The 21,610-nt window shown below is 39.1% G+C and overlaps 1 protein-coding gene across 3 annotated transcripts in view; it reads left to right on the plus strand.

Moving 5' to 3' along the window:
• Nucleotides 1-21,610, plus strand: part of CLUH (clustered mitochondria homolog) — a 58,431-nt gene that overhangs the window by 7,622 nt on the left and 29,199 nt on the right. The window contains exons 1-5 of one of the 3 annotated variants that reach the window (XM_063449780.1): nucleotides 2,049-2,857; nucleotides 10,792-10,985; nucleotides 12,787-12,958; nucleotides 18,365-18,508; nucleotides 19,652-19,779. In XM_063449780.1, coding sequence (XP_063305850.1) covers nucleotides 2,083-2,857; nucleotides 10,792-10,985; nucleotides 12,787-12,958; nucleotides 18,365-18,508; nucleotides 19,652-19,779 — 1,413 coding nt within the window. In that variant the 5' untranslated portion in view covers nucleotides 2,049-2,082. Of the gene's footprint in view, nucleotides 1-2,048; nucleotides 2,858-8,795; nucleotides 8,907-10,791; nucleotides 10,986-12,786; nucleotides 12,959-18,364; nucleotides 18,509-19,651; nucleotides 19,780-21,610 lie in introns of those variants that run through there. The other 2 variants (XM_063449797.1, XM_063449788.1) reach the window with 2 other exon arrangements.

Genomic DNA, 21,610 nt, shown 5'->3' on the forward strand with positions numbered 1-21,610 from the left:
AGTGGTCTGGGTGCCAGTTCCCTCTAGGGTTAACCCTGCCTGCTGTAAACATAGCAGTTTCAGAGAAACTGCTATGTTTACATATGGGTTAATCCAGCTTCTGGTGGCTGTCTCATTGACAGCCGCTAGAATCGCTTCCCCGCTTCTCACTGTGATTTTCACAGTGAGAAGATGCCAGCATCCATAGGAAAGCATTGAGAATGCTTTCCTATGGACTGTCTGAATGCGCACACGTCTCTTGCCGCGCATGCGCATTCAGGCGATGATGGCGAAAGGAGGAGGAGAGTCCCCAGCGCCAAGGGAGCCTGGCGCTGGAGAAAGGTAAGTGTTTAACCCCTTCCTCCAACTCTAGCCCGGCGGGAGGGGGGCCATGAGGGTGGGGGCACCCTCAGGGCACTATGGTGCCAGGAAAACGAGTTTGTTTTCCTGGCACTATAGTGGTCCTTTAAACTCCTTCCCTGTGTTAACCTCTACCACTTCAGCTGGAAGGCTATTCCATGCATCCACTATCCTCTCAGTAAAGTAATACTTCCTGATATTATTTTTAAACCTTTGCCCCTCTAATTTAAGACCTCTTGTTGTGGTAGTTTTTCTTCTTTTAAATATACTCTCCTCCTTTTACGGTGTTCTTTCCAGAGAAACATGCAAAATGGTATAATCATAATTCCAACAATGTATCAAGGATGGCTGAATTAGCCGCTGCTGTATACATTTTGCAGTTACATAAATCACAACTACACTGCAAACGGAGACCATATGCCTGAAGTCAGGAATACATTATTGCCAGCAGGCTGCATCTTGTTGAAGTAAGAATTCAGAAGGAGGAGCTCTCACTTCAAAGTGCACTTCTCAGATTTCAATACAGATCTTGAAGTAAACAGGCATTCTAACACATATCACATGTAGCAAATTGTTCTTTTTTGTGCAAACACAATTTGGAATAAAGTACACTGAATGAAGGACACCTACAAGTAATTGCTCCAAAAACACATTTGACATAAAGGATCAGATTTTTGCTTAAACAAGCCTGTGGTATAAAGGATTGTAAATAGAGCTTTAAGGAACACTCCAACATTAGAAATAAGTACATTTAGATTACTGGCTCCTCCACACTGCCATAAAAAGGAATTACTTCTGTGACAAGACCAATCTCGCCACATTGCATTGGAGAAGCATGGTTGCCCGCCTGTTGCCTCTGGACTATGGCCCCATGTTAAAACGCTTGATTTTCCTCTGCAAAGACATGAAAGCCGGGTCATTCGGTGCTTACCCTGTTTGAGCGGTGATACCCCAGATAGCTATGCCATGGAGCCCATTCGTATAATGAAAGACTTTGGCTCCATGGCAATTGAACTGTATGTGTGTGATCTGTGCTCCATTCAGTAATAATGTGCGCTCAGATCTGAGCTATCTGGGGATATGTACCTGTTTTATGCAATGGCTGCACAGTTATATATTTTTATGTATTTTATTGTCTTTTGCTGCCATGTGTTCAATTGAGTTTTGCCTCTGTCCTTGGAGATAATTGGATTTCTTCCCAATTATCTCCAGGATCAAAGACTCTGTGGAACTGGTTTTGGGCAGAAAAGCCATGCTTAATTTGGTCACAAAGGACTTCGGTCTATCTTTTGAACCAATGGACCAATTTGGATTATTTTGACACATGTTTGTATTTGGAGTATGCTGTTTTTGAAAATGTAAGTTTTTTTTTTTTATTATTATTTTTATGTGAATGTGAGAAATTACCATTTTAGGGTTTTGGAATTGCGTTGTTGTTATTGTCTACTCCCAGGCAGAGGTCTGCTCACTACTTCTTCGAATGCCTCTTTTTACAACCGGATTTTTTTTTTTCCTCAAAGGAATTTCGTAGTAAACCTCTTGTCTTGCTGATTTACGACTATACTGATGTCTAGGTTTTCTGAAACTGTAGTGCAGCCTCTTGGAATTTCAGACAATATTTTGGTTGCAGAGCCCGCTCTTTATAAATAGTAATTGACAGCACAAGTAGCAAGTTCAGTATTAGGTGGACCTCTCGTTATCCTGCATGCTGAAAACCTTCCCGTTGCTCCTGAATTGTTGAAAATGGGTAACTGCGTTTGCTGCCAATGCTGCAGACGTTGTTTTAAAATCCTTTTTCGAAAACAAGAATCTCATTCTGATGGGGAACGAGTTTCTCTTCTTCCTCCATCGAAGAAGAGCCCACTCCACGTCCAGGTATCAGCCAGTAAAGACTATGGTATCGCTTGTGCCAACCTTCAAGGGATCATGTTTTTGGAAAAGTCTTCGTACAAAGAATCAGTTTGCTACCATGATGCTCTAGGAGGAACTAATGCAAAGCATTTGAATTTGGAGAATGAAATTGATGAGGGAATTTGTAGCTGTGAAAATGTTCATCCCAAATCTTTAGACTCTGAAATTGACTCTGTGGCTTTTAATGTTCCTAGTGACTTTCAAAGTGACCTTGGCATAGTGGAAGTGCCAGGCTCCTCTTGCACATTCGCGAAATGTGTTAAAAATGAACCTACAAACAATATTACTCTCTTAGAACTGCAAGATGAGACTCTGGAAACAGCCGACCGAGATGTTGCTTATGCAGAGCCAGAAAACCAGACTTTACAAACACAAAGCAGCTGGACCTATCCGAATGTATTCATGAATCTGGACTCTTCACGCAATCCTAATAGAAAGGCTCCTCCTGCAATAGTGTACACCATTCAGTTTGAAAGAGAGGAAGCTGGATTTCCACTATTTGCAGATTTAAAAACCAGCCCTCTTTCTGCGTGTGATACAAATGAACCAATGTGTGCTCAAAAACACAAGGTGTGCATTAGTCTTGGGAAAGGAATACTGCGTTCAGGTGAGCTGTCAAAACATTTTCTGAGTAACAACACTTCAAGCAGAACACTGTTTAAGCCTATTGAGAGAGATATATATATATATATATATTATTTTTTGAGTCAAAATAGTCAGATTTCAAAATCGAACCTCAGAAACAAAAACAAATATTCTACCAATGATTTCCTTTGTAAAACACAAGGCCAGCAGCTGCAAACCATTTAGTGGGGCTTGGGATGGTCTTGCAAAACATGTGTGAAATGTGAAACTTCAGGCTAAATAAAGGCACTCATTCCTGAACATAGTTCAAGTTTAAAGCTCAGGTTCATGGTTCCAGACTTTTTTTTTTTTTTTTAAATATGAATATTTTTCTAATTGGACAAAGAGGCTTGTATTTAAATAATATTACATCTTCTACAACATGTGTTAATCACTGTTCTTGTTTATTTTTCTTTGGGGATGTCAGCTTTCATGTAGTCTGACTTAAGAGATGTTACGAGGGCTTCATGTTTGTAAATACTCCCAAAATGCACCACATGCGTGTGCATCCCTCCCAATATTGGAAGGTATGAGAATGCGACGGAGTGAGTAAACCGAGAAGGAGAGAAAGCCAGCGATGCAACTTCCATCCCTGGCGATGGCAATAATGGGCAGATTTGCCTGAAAAAGTGCGGATCCAAACACTGAAGGGGCATGTCAGCCAAAAGCCTAAACCACATGTCATCCATACTTTTCTATTTTAATATGGAATAAACCTCTACTTTAACAACTACAAGACTTTATGGAGCTGCCCACGCTTAATAAGCAGGATGTTTTATGCTAGTATGGGCTGTTTGGGGACTACAGTGAGATGTCTGCAATATGTAGCATTTATATAATTTACTAAAATGAGAATTCAAAGCGTATTTCGAATTTGAACACCAGAGAAGTAAAACTGAAAGTAGAGCAGATGTCGAATTTTTCCAGTTTGGCTATTTCGACCTTAAATTTAAAATTCACATGGAAATCTCAATTTTAGAAAAAATATAGTACACCATAGTGTCCCTCTGCTAGCAAATAAGGGGTTAAACAATAACTTTTTTCTCTCACCTGATTCCAGTGCTGATGACCCTCGGCACTGGATTGGGCTCTTACACCAACTTCTCAATCATCCGGAAACCTAATGAGCACGCACATTTCCACATAGGAAAGCTTTGAATCCGTGCTTTCCTAAGGGATTTTTCGAGACACAGTCGTCAGCGTCGTTTCATGGAGATAAACCCTGTGAAACTACAAGAAGTGCCTCTCGTAAACAGCCACTAGAGGCAGTCTTATCCCTGCAATGTAAACATTACTGTTTTAGAGCAACTAAGATTGCCGGGATAAGGGTACACGAACACTGCACTCAGACCACTTCAATGAGATGAAGTGGTCTGAGTACCTATAGTGTCCCTATTAAGTTGATAACCCTGTCATTCGTTAAAACCATCTCAGAGTGAGAGCCCACAATAAAATAATCAGATAATGTTGGAGTTAGCCACAACTAAATTTCCTTATTAAAAGCTTGTGCATCTCTTCCAAGGTGGCCACTCGAAAGGGAAAGTGATTGACTGCACGCACAGCCTCTATTTCCTATGTGATATTTGTCATTTGGGATTGGTAGCTACTGCAGAACTACCACTGTGACCATGTTCTAGCTTGAACCAGAGGTATAGCAATAAAGCTTTGTGAACACTAAATACTCATCTAGGAACTGCAAGATTTTAGCTATACATTTGCAAATTTTATAGGTGAAAATGTCACCACTGAAAGGTGAGAAAGCAGGAGTTCGGCAGTCTGTTCACGAATGATCTGATATGGTGTCACTTTAATGCAAATAATGTTTTCGGCAGTAAATGTTTGATATACGTTATTAAAGGGACACTATAGTCACTGAAACAACTTGAGCTTAGTTAAGTAGTTTTAGTGTGTAGATCATGCCCCTGAAGTTTCACTTCTGAACTCACTGCCATTTATGAGTTAAATCACGTTTGTTTCTGTTTATGCAGCCCTAGCCACACATCCAATGGCTGTGGCTGACGCAAGCAAAATGGTTTCATTTACAATCAGATGTTACGTACTGTAAAAGTTTTAAATTCCTGCTCTGTAAATTGAACTTTAATAGCATACAGGAGGCTTCTGCAGGGTCTAGCAAGCTATTAACAGAGCAAGAGATAAGAAACTCTAAATTAAACAGAATGGTCAATACAGGAAGTATAAACATTAGATGACTCTTTAAAGGAAGTGTTTAGGAAGGATGTGCAGGGAGATGTGCCTAGGGCTGTATAAACAAAGTGATTTAACTCCTAAATGTCAGAATTGAGCAGTGAGGCTGCAGAGGCATGATCTACACACCAAAACTGCTTGATTAAGCTAAAGTTGTTTTGGTAATTATAGTGTCCCTTTAAACTATAATGTAATTCAAACTTCTTGACTTTTACCGCTATTGCCAGAATGCCACAGTGACTGCACCAAGTATAGATGGAATAGATACAGGGGTCAGCAACCTTTTTCCACATGAGGGTCAGGTGCATATTTGTAAATGGACGAACAGGGTTTGGTGATTTTTCTGGATTTTTCCCTTTTCAAAAATATTGCTATAACTAAAATGGTTATGGTGCTTACTGTGACCTGAACAACTTAAGAAGAGTAGTTTTAACTAATTGTACTTTTGACTCTCCAGGATAGAGCTCCAGAACCGCTTTTAAAACAATCATAACAGGTGTTGAAATACGGCACTAGAACTTGTATTCAACACAGATAACTGCATAGGGCCTCTAGCTGAGACAAAGCAGTTCACAATTCTGGCTAAAGCTTTCAGCAAGCTGTTTAGAGCCAATAATTGCAGTAGAGATTAGGCATTAGGGATTCGTAATTCCAGCTAACGTTTCTGTATTAATTTATATCCGTGGGAAGAATTAGTTTGCAGCCAAATACTATTTTATAAATATCAAAGTTCCAACAAATGAACTGATGCTGTGCATGGCAGCCAGAATACAAACAAAATGGCCAACAGTAAATATTGCAAAAAAAAGGCATAGGACAGTATTGAGGCATTATATTGGTAGGGAGTTAAAGCATACTGCGAGTCAATTTCACAGTTTTAATAAACAAATTTAGGCCACCCGGACCGGCTACTTTGTGTTTTTTTTTTTTTGTATGTATAATGCTAATATACACAGCTACCCAGGGAGAGAGGATTCAATTCATAAAATGTAGATGTTAAATTATATATCTAGTTATTTACCTTAACTGGGAATTGTGGTGAACTGATAAGGGAACTGAAATTTTTCGGCCAAAACCTGGTAAATAGAATGGTAGAATTTTTTTCAAAATCTGCTTTTATGACTTAAAAGTCCCTTGTCAGTTCTCCCCTTGACTTATTTGTTGGTCTAGTAGTGTATTTGCAGAGTAGCTTCTATTTTGGCGTGGGGATTCGGTATTACAGGATTAGCAGACTGTAACACGTGTTAAGATTTATGTGTAGGCCACTAGACCATGACCTAATCTAAAGTTGGGAGGCTGATCACCAAGTACCAAGTTGGATCCAAAATGCAAAAATTCTCAGTTATTCACTAAAATAATCTCCAGAGTCACGATGGTGTGACTCTGAACGTGTGCGAGCCTGAAGAGTCCATCTGGAAGGTGGATCTTTGCTGTAGTAGTAGGTGGATTGGTAAAATCTCTACTTTGCTAGATCCCAAGGATTAACCTGTTGGCATGTCAATCGCAGTGACAGGTTCATAGCTTACAAGCATCTACTTACAAAGCTGCTCGCTAGAACAGGAATTGTTGGACATTAGTGCCTTCTCTGGCATTTAATGTAATTTGATGTTTGACCTGGCTAGCTATATGTTTATCCTGACTTGATTAGTAATCCCCTGACTTGATTAGTAATGTAGATTAAACTGTAAACTTTTGACATCCTAAACTTTGGCTTTTCATTGACTGTGTTTTGTGCTGTATACTACATTGCTTCCCTGAGGACTTTTGCGATATGCCCAACTATTCTAAAGAACTGGTATTAAGGTGCGTTTGTGTGTGTCTCTCGAAATATTGACAGAAGTTCAGGAATGGACTGAAATGTTGATGTGTATCTATATATCATTGCACAAAACAGCAGCAAATTTCAGCAAAGTTCTTGGAGTGTGCGCTATGCAGGTGTGTGTGTGTGTGTGTATGTATTACACTCACATTTTTTATTTATTTTTTTGGGGTTGCATTTATATAGCGCGAACATATTCTGCAGCGCCTTACGAGATTATGAGAGTGAAATTTAACAATAAATGAGACTAGTACAAAACGTTAAAGGAGAAGTAGGTTGAAGAGGACCCTGCTCAAACGAGCTTACAGTCTAGAGATATATATATATATATATATATATATATATATATATTACACACACGCGCAACACTTTTGTTTTTGCCTCCATTTTTCATGGGCTGAACTCAAAGATCTAAGACTTTTTCTATGTACACAAAAGGCCTATTTCTCTCAAATATTCACAAATCTGTCTAAATCTGTGTTAGTGTGCACTTCTCCTTTGCCAGATAATCCATCCACCTCACAGGTGTGGCATATCAAGATGCTGATTAGACAGCATGATTATTGCACAGATGTGCCTTAGGCTGGCCACAATAAAAGGCCACTCTAAAACGTGCAGTTTTACTGGATTGGGGATAACCAGGGGGGGGAGGGTCTGAAAACCAATCAGTATCTGGTGTGACTACCATTTGCCTCACGCAGTGCAACACATCTTCTCCTTCGCATAGAGTTGATCAGTGTCAGTGATCGGTAAAGCCAGGATTTATTCTGCTAACTGAGTTATACGCAAGTGAATAGCAAAAGGCCTCCAAATCTGTCCACCAGGTTGATAAACCTCAATAAACATCACTGCAATACATTGACAAACAGAAGTAATGCAGAACTCTACCACCATACAGTCATACATAATACAGGTGTACTAAACTGCTATATCACAGCATCAAGTGACAGTGATATGTCCAGGGTGTATGAATCTTTTTCTTCATCTACTTTTGAGATGCAACTAGCCGCTCGTGAATCCATGAAAAGGATACAGACAGATCTAATATGTATCCACCAGGACAGACCGTGGAAACGACCAATGATAAAGTACACCACCTATTAAAATGTACTAAATTGAACAGAATACCAATCTCTGATGTTTAATAAATATACAAAAATCAATCTAAGTGCAGTGATACAAAGTGAATGTTATAATAAACAAATCCACAACTTGGTGTGGATACATCGTACATACTACTAATAATAAGCCCCGAACATCGTAGCTCCACATGTAGAATGCAATACTTACAGAACATGTGGAAGATAAATCCTAAACAATATACCGTATATAATATCAGCTGTATAGGACTCCAAGGTAGGGTCAGGCAAAAATAATGCTCCAAACTACCTAACATACCTGGATAAACATACCATGGGCCAGAAATAACTGGATTTACCACGACAGGGCAGTCACTATACAAACAAATTCCTAATCAAAAGAATTGTCAAAAATGTGAATATAATACTGCTGTAAAAAAAAGTACCTTTTTATGAATGGCACTACTGGCACCATGACAATCTCATTTAAATAAGTTAAATTAAGTTGTTATGGAGTGTTACTTTAAAAATAAAATTTAAAAAAAATAAAAATTAGTTTCTGGAAACACCAAATACATTGTTTGCATCATATGAGTGCCGTGAGGCTGGAATTAATAAGTTTGACATGTTCTTTGCTGCGGAGGAACAGGAAGAAGTTTCTGATATCCCATGACAAGCGATGTGGACTTTTGAAAACTCACAGAGCCTGTTCCTGCTCTGCCTCTGCCTCAGGTTGCAACCACACCCACTGCACAGCATTTTTTAAACTTTTGTGCCAGTATTGGAGATAATCTGCTCCCCCCTTCACCTTGTGTAACTACGGCATGCAAACACACACTTTCTCTCATTTAGCATTTTTCATTCAATCTCATTATTAATAGCACTTTGCAGAACCAAGTGTCTGCCCTGGAGAACAGCACATTTTGCAGGTAATTCACAGTATTTTTATTTTCTTTGACTTCTACGCCTAAACACCATACAACAACTGAATGAATGAATGAATTGAGGAATGGATGATGATTTTTTTCAGACTGATGATGGCAGCGTAGCAAGCGATATACAGACTGCCCGTCTCATTTGTGAAGCTGGGGGGATACAAGGGCCTAGATAATGTTTGATACAAATGACTGATTTCATCATTCTTTATTGATACATCACATATGTTTATAAGTCACACAGCCTCCAGAAATATGTGGCCAACAAAGGGCTAACATTGTGTGAGACTGGTGGAGTTTACAAAGGAGTACTGTATTTGATATGGCATGACAGAAAGAGTTAATTGTGTACTTGTTTTACAGTTTGATATACAATCCTCCAACTCATGATTCTCCGATTGTCTCTGAGCTTTATTGAGGCTCTGCGGATAGCAATACCCAGTGGCGTCGCGAGTACCTTCTAATGCTCTGACCACTGGTGACCAGAATGCTTGTACTGTACTCTATCCAGTGGATTGATGGAGCTTCCTTGTCTTTTTTTGCCTGCCTGTTTACACATAAGGACTCTATCACTTCCCCCCCCCCCCCCAGCCACTTTCTTAACTTGTCACAAACATATTGGCACCAAGGGTGGCTATGGGCTCAACACTCTGGTTTCCAACTGTGTAGATGTAGTCTCACGCAAGGTCCACACACTGTTTTATGTTTTGTCACACCTTTTTATAACACCAGTGTTTGGGTACAAGGTGGGAAGACCTATTTATTACATTATCCAGTATCTAGTTGGTGATTAGGTGATACTACTGAAGTTGAGGCTGCTAGGCGAGTAGCTACAAGGTACCAGGTTGCTGCAGTAGCTTCGGTCATTGGTAGTATGGATAAAAGGCGAACGCGCTAGCAGGTTCATGTCTAGCTTCAAAGAAAGGAACCAGGCACACAGCACAGTCAACATATAAGCCTGTTGGTAAAAGTTATCCCATTTGCTTATATAAAATGTTATCTACCTAAAGTAGCTAATAAATGTAGCGTGGTCTCTTTTTATGAAGAACCTTCAAAAAAATATTTACGATTTTAAATCTTTCAGGGCTAGTTAAAATCGCCAACCTCATAGAAGCACCATATCAAATGGGAAACCATTTACATATGATGTTGCACTGTGATATCTCATATGCGCTATTGAGTATGTAATCCACCAATGGCAAAGTTTGAAGAATTGAAAAGGTTTTGGCGCAATACCAAGTTAATCATTTATACACACTCATTTAAAGGCATATTACTCTGTCACCTTGCAGGGAAGCTTTGTAATCTAGTCCTACACCAAATATTATGCTCATACAAAAAGTGATACCAGGTAGGAAAAGAGGGGCTAGGAGATTTGGGTCTCAAAGAGGGACTGTCCCACCTAACTATACTGTACTTGTACAACCCCTTTATTAGTGATATAACTCACATCTTAATTGATATGTCCTAATGCTATTGGCCTGTATCTACATGATCAGTATCTTCATACCAACATTACAGATCTGTGCCTCCTACCTCAGAGAATAGTTACTATTAATATGCAAATATTAACCTCAAACGTGACAGTTGCATTTCCAATCAGAACTTTTCTACAATATTATATGTTTTCTCCTCATTCCCTCTGTTATATCAGAACATCATTCTCCCCCCTCCTATAATTTACCCTTAAGGTAAGTTGGCCCTTTTTCTCACATGCCTACCACTTGAAGTGAGCGCTATGATATTTTAGTTCATCCCCACTTACCCTTCCCCATCCACCCACTCTTCCACTTTATCAACTCTTCTGCCAATGTTGAGTTCATTACACTAGTTATAGAATAATGTTATAATTATATTCTCTATTTTTCTTGTGCTACAGATCATTCTACCGGTATGACACTGATGAATGGTGATGGAGAACACAAGCATGAGGCTGATGTGGAAACAAAACAGAATGGACATGATGCAGGAGAACCGACAGAAGATGGAAATGAGCAAGAAGTCATTGTTATCCAGGACACCGGTTTTTCGGTCAAGATACAAGTTCCCGGGTTAGAGATGTTTACTATCCAGGTAAAGTATTTGCTTTTGTGCATACGCAAAAGGAAATTCTCACCTTATAGTTGCAGGTTCTTGCGATGGTAAGAGTATTCGATTATCCACAATTTATTAATCTACAAAGTTGGTTTCGATATGTGATTAATAATCACGGTGACTTTGCCTATAGGAATGTCAGTTCCACTATGTTTTCTTGAACACACATCACTTCTACATATTGATGGGCACCACAAGAAGAGTGCTGTCCTGCAGGGTGGTATTCAAGCCATACAGCACTGAGGAATCCTCCAGCCGATGTAATGTTCATACTACAGAGCAGCATGCTTCATGTACTGCCAGTCAGCATGAAGAAAAGATTTGTGTTCTGAAAAAACTTGGTGGATCTGTCTACCCTATTATGAGTATATGGGGCTACCTGCACCTTTTTATGTAGTCATTCGTTTAAATATTTGTACAAGAACAGAAAAACCATGGGTTATTCTCAAGGGAAAACAAATCCTCTGTAGGAACTAGCTGGGAATTAACACATTCGAACGAGTTAGTAAGGTAGCCATGAAAACCTAATTTCCACCCCTATCTTGTTTCAAGATCATGTTTGGTTTTTGTACACATAGAAACAGGTTTGGCCCATCTAGTCTGTCCAATTTTGTAAATACTTTCAATAGTCCCTGCCCTTATCTTATAGTTAGGATAGCCTTATGCCTATCCCACACATGCTTAAACTCCTTTACTTTGTTAATCTCTACCACTTCACTCTCTACCACTACCCTCTCAGTAAAGTAATACTTCCTGATATTATTTTTAAACCTTTGTCCCTCTAATTTAAGACAATGTCCTCTTGTTGTGGTAGTTTTTCTTCTTTTAAATATAGTCTCCTCCTTTACTGTGTTAATTCCCTTTATGTATTTAAATGTAATGTACTCCTGTATATTACATTTAACATATTTCTGGCCATGCAGAGACCGCATCCTATCCCTTCTTGTGTGCGGGTCTTGAACCTCATGGTGCGGTACACATCCACAGCAACATGGAAGGAATGTCTAGACTACACATACAATTAAGCATTTGCCTCTGCTGCTCTAATCACCCCAGTAAACATTTCAGTAGCATGTATTGGGGTTATGAAAGGGGCTCTGTCATTATCCGGACATTAAAGGGTCTCTCCAGTGCTACGAAAACATTAATTTTCCTGGCACTGCAGGACCCTACAGTGCCCCTCTCACTACCACACCCCCATCATCCCAAGTCGCTGAAGATGTTAAAACCCTTTCAGTGACTTACCAGACCAGCGCCGAGGGACATCGGCGCTGGGTCAGACTCCGCCTATACTCCTCCCGCTGTCAGGCGGCGGGGGAGACCTAATGCACATGCGCAGCGTGAGGCCGTGCAGCGTTGTATAACACACTTTTCGTGTTCTAAGAACACAAAGTCCCTCTAGTGGCTGTCTGAGAGACAGCCACTAGAGGAGGACTTAACCCTGCAAGGTAATTATTGCAGTTTGTAAAAACTGCAATAATTACACTTGCATGGTTAAGTGTAGTGGGAGTTGGCACCCAGACCACTCCAAAGAGAAGAAGTGGTCTGGGTGCCTGGAGTGTCCATTTAACCGTTCCCTTTATAAAAAAAATAACTGAAAAATAGGCTTAGTTGCGGTTTCATATTAAATGAAAATTATTTGTATGTTTGTGTTTTTAATTTTGACAGTGAAATTTGCAGATCATTTCCTGATGATATCAGGCCTGGCGACTAAACCTCATTACGTTGCAAGCCATGTAATACCCCATCATGTATTACGAATTTCTCTTTCCTTCTCCAGGTCTCTCCGCAGGAGATGGTGCAAGAGATCCACCAGGTTTTAATGGACCGAGAGGACACTTGCCATAGGACCTGCTTCTCTCTGCAACTCGATGGAAATGTTCTAGATAACTTTGCTGAACTGAAGACCATTGAAGGCTTCCAGGAGGGCTCTGTGCTCAAGGTGGTTGAAGGCAAGTTTTTGATGTTCTTTTATTGTTCCTCTTTTTATAAAATTTCTCATTGTCTGAAACAAACATTTATTTATGGGATAATTTTGAGAGGTTCCTTAACCCCTTAAGGACCAAATTTCTGGAATAAAAGGGAATCATGACATGTCAGGCACGTCATGTGTCCTTAAGGGGTTAAAGGGAGAAAACCAGCTTCTACTTATTACATTTTCCCTTGTAAGAAGGTCATTTCTCTTTCTCTACTCCTACATGCTGGTTTTTCCCCATTGATTCTAGGGTGAGTCCAGTATTCCTCCTGTACTCCAGACACCAATACTACTTTAATGCATTTGATAGGTTTTGGCCTATATGCTGTATCTTTTTTTTTATTTTTAATAAATAAATAAATGCTACACCATGAGCCTGCCTCCCTTGTCATGCCTCCTCATGCCAGAGAGACTTCCCTATCAAAAGGTATACACACAGTCTGAGTCCAAATAGCACTGAGTGAGCTGCACAACCTAACTACAGACAGGTAGTTGATATGCTTGCTATATGTCTCCCTGGGTGTCCTATCTTTCTAAAGCAGGTTGCTTTTATAGTTCATATCATTCAGTACTGTCAGTGACTGAGCTGTGTGCATACATCTTATTATTTTATGTATTCTTATTACCATTTATATAGCGCCAACAGATTCCGTAGCGCTTTACAATATTAGGAGAGGGGGGATTTAACTATAAATAGGACAATTACAAAAAACTTACAGGAACGATAGGTTGGAGAGGACCCTGCTCAAATGAGCTTACAGTCTATAGGAGGTGGGGTGTAAAACACAATAGGACAGGAAATAGCAATCAAATAAGGTGGGAGTGAAGCAGACCCGGAGGAGAGAGTAGATTGCTGCCCTTCAGGAGAGCGCAAATGACAGGTATGTGAGGTAGAGGTTAGTCTGGAAATGTTCTATAAGGAAGTGTCCCCAAGCAGGGGAAATGATAGAAGAATACAGGTGGACCAGAGATGGATATTACAGGGGAGTAACACCCACAAAACTAAGGTAATGGTGATGCTGGACCGGCGGTAAGATAATATGCACTGAATACATTGTGTGTCTCTGTAATGTGCTGAATGCATTGCATTTGTGGCTGATTTATGTTAAAGTAAACCTTTTGACACCCTCACTTTAATACCGGGTTTACCGGCTTCTTTAGGTTGACACAACCTAAATCATCTCCAAATGCACTGAATACTTAAAATGTAAAGGGACACTATAGGCACTCAGCTCATTGAAGTGGTCTGTGTGCATATTCCCAGGTCCATGCAAAGGTAATTATGGCAGTTTTTAATAAACTGCATTACTTACCTTTGTGTGGTAACCCACCTCTAGTAGCTGTCTACCAGATGGCCACTAAAGAGACTTCCAAGTAATTATGCGGCTTTTGGTTCACTTAACTGATGCTGGACGTTCTCACACTATGCATGAGGACATACAGCGTCACCCGAAACCCCACAGAAAAGCATTGTAAAATGCTTTCTTATGGGGGAAGTACTAATGCGAGTGCAACTTTTGCCGCGCATGCTCATTAGGTCTCCCCTGCCAGCTGACGTGCCCAAGCCAGCGTCGAGGGATATCACTGCTGGGCTCAGGTAAGTAACCCCTTCTGTGCCACAGGGGGAGGGGGAAGGGGGGGCATTATAGGGAACTATAGTGCCAGGAAAGCCACTTTTGCCTTTAAATCACGGTGTCTTGTTAGATATGACCGCATACTGTTCAGGTTGCACTTGCTATACGCTTCTTACAAATGACTATGCACGGCAGTGCAGGTTCACACGTACTTTATTCTCTCTACATCTGTTAAATGGAAGTATTGCCGGTAAGTAGGATTATACTTTACAGCATTACTGTCTGGCTTAAAGGGAAAACAAATTGTGGATTTATACAGGACTTTCTTTAGTTTGCATGTGTCATTGTCCATTTCATTGCTTATCAAAAATATGATGATCCATTTATCTTACAAATACTAAACAGGCTGAATACGTATCTGATCCACTCAGGGATAAATTGTAAGTGCTTCAGGCAAAAAGCTAGTATTCATTCTGGGTATTTTACTTACAGCTGTTCTCAGAAGTAACATTTACTTTAAATGAACTGTACCAGTTCTAACGTGCATCGGAATAGATCTGTCTGGAGATCTCCTGTATATATTAATGGATGTTCCCATAAAATTCAGTAATAAACAATTCGAGTTAGAGTGCTGCTTAAAACGTATAACCCCCTTCTGAGAGATGGTGTCATTCTAAATGAAAGTTTAGCAATTTTTGGTATATTACAGGTGAGGGCAACATGGAAAAACAAACCTCCAATAAAGACATAATAATCCAGCCGTTAGTAAGGGCAAATCTTTATAGTTGTTACAGATCGTAGTTTATTACTTACAGGGTTAAATCGTTTCCCTTGGATATACTGCGAAGGTGGAAAATCCCATTGACAAAGCCTTTTCCAAACAATCCTCTTAATTGACTGAATCTGGAAAGATTTCACTCTACTGATGATCATCAGTTCTTATCAAAAGCAGCTCAGGTGTAATAACAATAGAGGAGGTTTGACAAGACAGGTGTTATTCTGTGGCAAAGCACTAAATGAGGAGAAATCGCCATGGAAACCAGTAGAATCTTTATCACCTGGTTTGCCTTGATAAATCTCCTCCTATGATGGGCAGTCATAGAGATCTACACTATCCCAGTACAAGAATATCGCTTGTCTAATCACTTCCCTTTGATGTACTCTAAAAGCTCCTCATTTGTATCGGACACAGCTACATACTTGCTTTCTTTAATACGACATGTACACAACTTTTAGTATTAGTGTTTTTCAAATCTATTAATAGGCCTGTTTTAATTTTTTTAAATACACACACAGCTGTGTCCACAAATATGATTAAGATACTAATTAACTTTCCTGTGATAAAGCCCTGGATTGACACTCTGCCATGTTTTTGGATCCCAAGGACAGGTTTGTTGCCTTCATTAGCACCCCTCAAAGGGCCAAAGTCCTCTTACTATGTTGATCCATTTTGCTGACTTAGAAATCTAGAGTCCTTTACAAAGTTAGTTCCACCTCACACTAAATACTTTGCATGGACTGCTTATAGAGTAAACATGGTAAACCGAACAAGGACTGTTGCATTTTATTATACAGGGCTAATTGCTTGTTTTTTTGGTTTTTTTTTTTGTATTATAGTTATCATTTGGAATTATTAAATCTCCATCATGTACCATTGACTCAAAGTTGTGCTAGTTTTATGTTGTCTCTAAGCAAGAGTTTTATTTAAAAAAACAAAACAAAACACCCCAAACTTGAGGCAAAGTGGTTTATTTGCTAAAATTAAAATGCCCTGTGGCCTGGATTATTAAGATGTATCCACGTCTTTCCAGTTGCATTCGTATTTAAAAAATCCTAACTTTATCAATATTTGCGTTTCTTGGTATATCCTCCAAATGGATTTGAATGCTCACTGGATTTCGGTGCTAACTAATGGCTGGTGTTCCCTAACCCTACCCCATCCTTTTGAACTGCAGTTTGAGAAGCATTGGAAGTTGCAATCCTGTGTGATTAGTGAGAAGCCTCTGAATGTCGAATTGCTGTCACAGACTGAACACCAGACCCGGTGTTGGGGAAAAGAGGGCATGTTTGCAGCATTTGCAAGCTGTGGTTTTCTATAACCCTAATAAAAAAAATAATAATACATAAATGGTTTTTTTGTTGGGGGTAAATCTACTAAGCAGTTAAACAAACAAAGTAAATATTTAAATGGAGTGTCCCCTTTAAAGCTCATGTATATAAAGTGCTTTGCTAGGTAGTCCATGAGCTTGCAATCCAAATGAGATAAGAGATAGTAAGAGGGAAAGGAGGTTTTGAAAAGGTGATTACGAGAGAATTACAGCATATTTCCAGCCACTAGTAAGATGTAAAGCAGACTAGGAGGTAATTGAGTGAGATGTCAAGCAGCTGGAAATGCATTCTGCAAATTAGGCTGAAATCGGTGTGGGAGGGGAGATTGGTGGTTAGTTAAAATGAAGTTTGTGGGTTTTTTTTTATCCGTCTCTGAGCAGAAAATAAGTCAAATGCATGGCATTTTCTAAGTGTTTACCGCTAGGGGGGATAAAGCAAACCAAAAGTATGTCAGCCAAATTCTATCACCTAAAATATTAACCTAATGTATATCAATTATATACCCTGAAAGGGACAATAAAACACTGCCCGAACAGAAAACTACAGTGATAATCGACATGCAAACATGGTATTGCTCAAGGATGCAAGGTGAATAGTTAGTGTAGGAGTGGGCATTCCCTCCAATGGCCATTGAAGTAAATAAATGACCTCCGTTGGTTTAAATATACATAGGGATTTGGGAAGAGCGCTGGTAACTTATTTTTCCTTTGGTTTTTACTTGATGTATTGGGGCTGATGTGTACTATGGTTGTTGCTGCCACCCATGAGTAGTGGGAGTGTCAGCGCAGGACTTGTTTTTTTGTTTTTGTAAACTTAATGTTACTAGTAAAAATGATATGGTGACAAAGGTTAGAATCAAAGAGGTTAAGTGTCTTCCAAGATTCCGTCAACACCTGAAAGTTTGCTGGGTGGGACAAAAATATATATATATATATATATATATATTTTTTTTTTTTGGGTTGGTAGGCAGAGGTAATGGGTAGTTTCATTCATTCATTCATTCATTTATACATCCATATTTCATGGCTAAACAGTTTTATTGCAGAAGCGCATAATAAAACCCATAATGTATAATTATCTCTTACAAGGTTTTACAATTTTGAAAAAGCATTAATTTAGCACTAGACTAGTTTTCATCACCAAAATGTTGCAGAATCCCCGATCTCTCCAAAAGACACTCTCTGGTAAAAAACAAAACAAAAAAAAAAAACAGTTTTCCTTAGTCAAGTCTCTTAGAGGGAGATATCACAAACTGTTTGTAGTGTGAGAAAATCTTGTGAATTAGACGGATGATCATTTTGGTTGTTGTAACTTTAATATTCCCAGCAGTGTATACTACTGAGTTATTAAGAATTCTGTATTACTTGCTCTTGGCTTACGATATTATAAGCATATCGCTAGGCGATATCTTGAACGTTTTCCTGGTCCTTTGTATCATGGTTCTAATCAGTCATGCTGTGAGACACTCTATCCTAAAAGCTCAGTCATCCTTAGATCTGTTTTTCCAACTAGAAATTGTTCTTATCCTAGTTGTTCTTGCTTTTCGTACCGGGTCTGGTGATCACCTTGTAGAAATGTTAATTAACATGTGCGTAAGCTAATCCATGGGGAATGTCATTTTATAACTTGCATATTCTTTTTGGAACTTTTCCTCGTGAAGTTTATTTGCCTGTAATCAGCTGATTTGTATAACTCTACAGAGCCATACACCGTGCGGGAAGCCAGGATCCATGTGCGTCATATACGAGACCTCTTGAAAAGCTTGGACCCATCTGATGCTTTCAACGGCGTGGAGTGCAATTCCCTTTCCTTCTTGAGTGTGTTCAGCGATGGCGACCTTGGAGGTATGAGGGCAGTAATGTAGAAGGCCTTCCTGTTAGCAACTGCATTCCTTTACTTATTTGTGAAGCCAACAATTAAAGTATTGTTGAACTATCAGAAATTGTTCTTTGATGTTTGCCTGTATGGCTGGTAACATCACAAGGGAAACTGTACATCAAGGGTGTCAAAAAGGTCAACCCCAGATGTCGTAGAATTACAACTCCCATGATGCTTTGCAGGCCTTTAGAATGACAAAGCATCATGGAAGCTGTAGTTGTAAAACGTCTGGCGATCTACCTTTTGGGCACACCTGCTGTACCTGAAGTTCATTGTGCCATTCAGCTTGCTAAAGTGCATTGTCGGGAGCATCGCATTTTAACTGCAGTTTACTGAAGTGCTGATTTTCTATTTCAAATATGCACTTTTATAAATAATTGCAGAAACAGCTCCTGGCTGTCAACCAGCCAGCAAAGAGAAGGTTATCTTTCTGATTCCAGTAGCTCTACAGAGCTATTGGAAGTGTCAGGTGGTCTCTGCTAAAGCTTGCCTTACTTCGTCACATTGTGCTTGTGAGTGATTTGGAAAAAATGCCTATACATTCTTCTTTTAACAACTTTATTCCTGTAAGAAAAACAAAACTGGTTTCAGTGAACGTGCCAAATAGTTTAATTGTTACTATTTTATGAATGAGAGTGCTTGTATGGAACATACACTGCTTTCCCACTGAACACACCGGGATGCATTGATAGGTCGCTGGCCCTTTTTGTTTTGTTTTTCCCACTCTGTTTTGAGATTTAGTGGAAGTTTAAATGTCTTTAGATTATCGTACAGTACTTTTTATTTATTATTTATTTATTTTTTATATAACCTCTGTGAACCTACTGTGTGGCAGTACAATTGCTTTTAGAAGACAAAACACATGATTTGCTGGAACAAGATTCTTAATGTAAGGAAAAAATGATTGCAAGATTTTTGCTATCAGCAATTGACAAATGTCTTTGCTGACAAAAATGATCAGTGAATTTCTATTACTACTTTTCAGCGCAATTTGAAAAAAAATGTTGTCAAATTTATCACTTCCACTGTCTACTTGTATTGTGGTTAAGCCACTGTATATGTTTGCTTTGGATTAAGCAATTTTTTCCTTGAATGTGTCCCTAATGTAGATAGTGGAAGAAAGAAAAAGAAAGGAGCGGATATTGAACAGATCGATTGCACTCCTCCTGAATATATCCTGCCCGGAAGCAAAGAGAGACCTCTATGTCCGCTTCAACCACAGAACAAAGACTGGAGGGTAATATTACTGAGCCACCTGTTATGTCTCATATTGTGCTGCAAAACACCTGATAAAAATAGATCCAAGGGGAAATTTATTTGAGATATGTTATATGTGCTTGTAAATGACCCTCGATTGACACTTCCAAACCTTGGAGAAGAGAGGCAAAGTAATAATTCATATTTATATGCAGTATGGTACTATTCCATTTAAAAAACTGGCTTTATAACTCTAATAGTCAAAGAACTGATCATGTGGCTGCTGGTCCATGTATAATGCATACAGATCCGATTAGAAAGCTTAAAGTAATATTCCACTGAAATTGTTTTAACAACTTAGTAGATGTCTCATCTGGAATCTGTTGAAGCCACTCCACCAACTTGGGAGTCACAGCCCCAAGTGCTCCTATCACAACTGGGACTACTACTGCCTTCACATTCCACATCCTTTCTAGTTCTTCCTTAAGTCCTTGGTATTTCTCCACCTTCTCATGTTCCTTCTTCCTGATGTTATAGTAACTGGGTATTGCCACACCCACCACGACACTAGTCTTCCATTCTTTGTCTACCACCACTATGTCGAGTTGGTTGGCTAGCACTTGCTTGTCTATCTGGATCTTGAAGTCCCACAGGATTTTAGATGGATATGGCATTTCTGAGCAAGATGATACACAGAATTCAAAGTTGAATTGGGATACAGGGGTTAAAGCAACATGAGTACAGGTAAGACACAGGTTTGATAGAAAATAGACACCATTCTCGCAGAGGGTCGTAAATATCTTGTGTGAAGATCAGAGTGAGGGGGGAGAGAGAGGGGAAAAAAACAAGCGAACTGCAGAAGATGGTGCTAAAAGGGGAGAGTCAAAACAAAATACTTACTTGTATAAAAATTCATGCATTTTTATAGAAGTCATTATTCAGTTTTTACTCTCACCTTCTGGCACCATTTTCTGCACTGCTTGTTTTTTTTTTTTTCTCTCCTCCCTCACTCTGTGATCTTCACACAATATATTTACGACCATCTTTAAGAATGGTGTCTAATTTCTATCAAAACTGTGTCTTGCCTGTACTCATGTCGCTTTAACCCCTGTATCCCAATTCAACTTTGAATTATATACATCATCTTGCTCAGAAATGCTTTAGACTTGAGAAAGGGATGTTCTCCTGAAAGCGTGTCATTAAAAAAAAGGTATCACAAGATACAATTTATATATATATATATATATATATATATATATATATATATATATATATATATATATATATATATATATATATATATATATATATATATATATATATATATATATATAATATAGGTGTAGAAACAATCGCACTCCTGGGACTTGGTTGAAGTAGTAAAATTTAGCTTTTATTTATTCCATATAAAATATCAACGTTTCAGCTCCAACATGGAGCTTTCATCAGGACAGGTAACATGTAACAAATGTGCAGACAAGAGAATATATACCCCAGATCCCTCCAAAACAAACTGAACACTCAAATTAAATTAAATATGCACCACAGGAGTGTACTTACTGAATCAGTGTCTGGATGTAGCACAGCTGGCCATGGCTGTCTCCCACTCTGCCCTTGTATCTGCATAATTGGGGCTCAAAGGGACTGTCGTTTGTACCTACTAGCCTTCCAGACAAATTCCAAACTGAGGTAGAATTGTATAAATTTGGACGGAATCTACGCCTGAAAGACTTTTTTAAAGACAAAACACAAGAACCCCAGACTGACACAGCAATCTTCAGATCAAGGAGTACATTTGATCCCCCTTCTCAGCAACTATCTATTAAGACATTCATGAGAGACATGCAACAAGACACTGAAACAGCATTGAC

Source organism: Pelobates fuscus, chromosome 1 (assembly GCF_036172605.1).
Source record: "Pelobates fuscus isolate aPelFus1 chromosome 1, aPelFus1.pri, whole genome shotgun sequence".
Taxonomy (NCBI): Eukaryota; Metazoa; Chordata; class Amphibia; order Anura; family Pelobatidae; genus Pelobates; species Pelobates fuscus.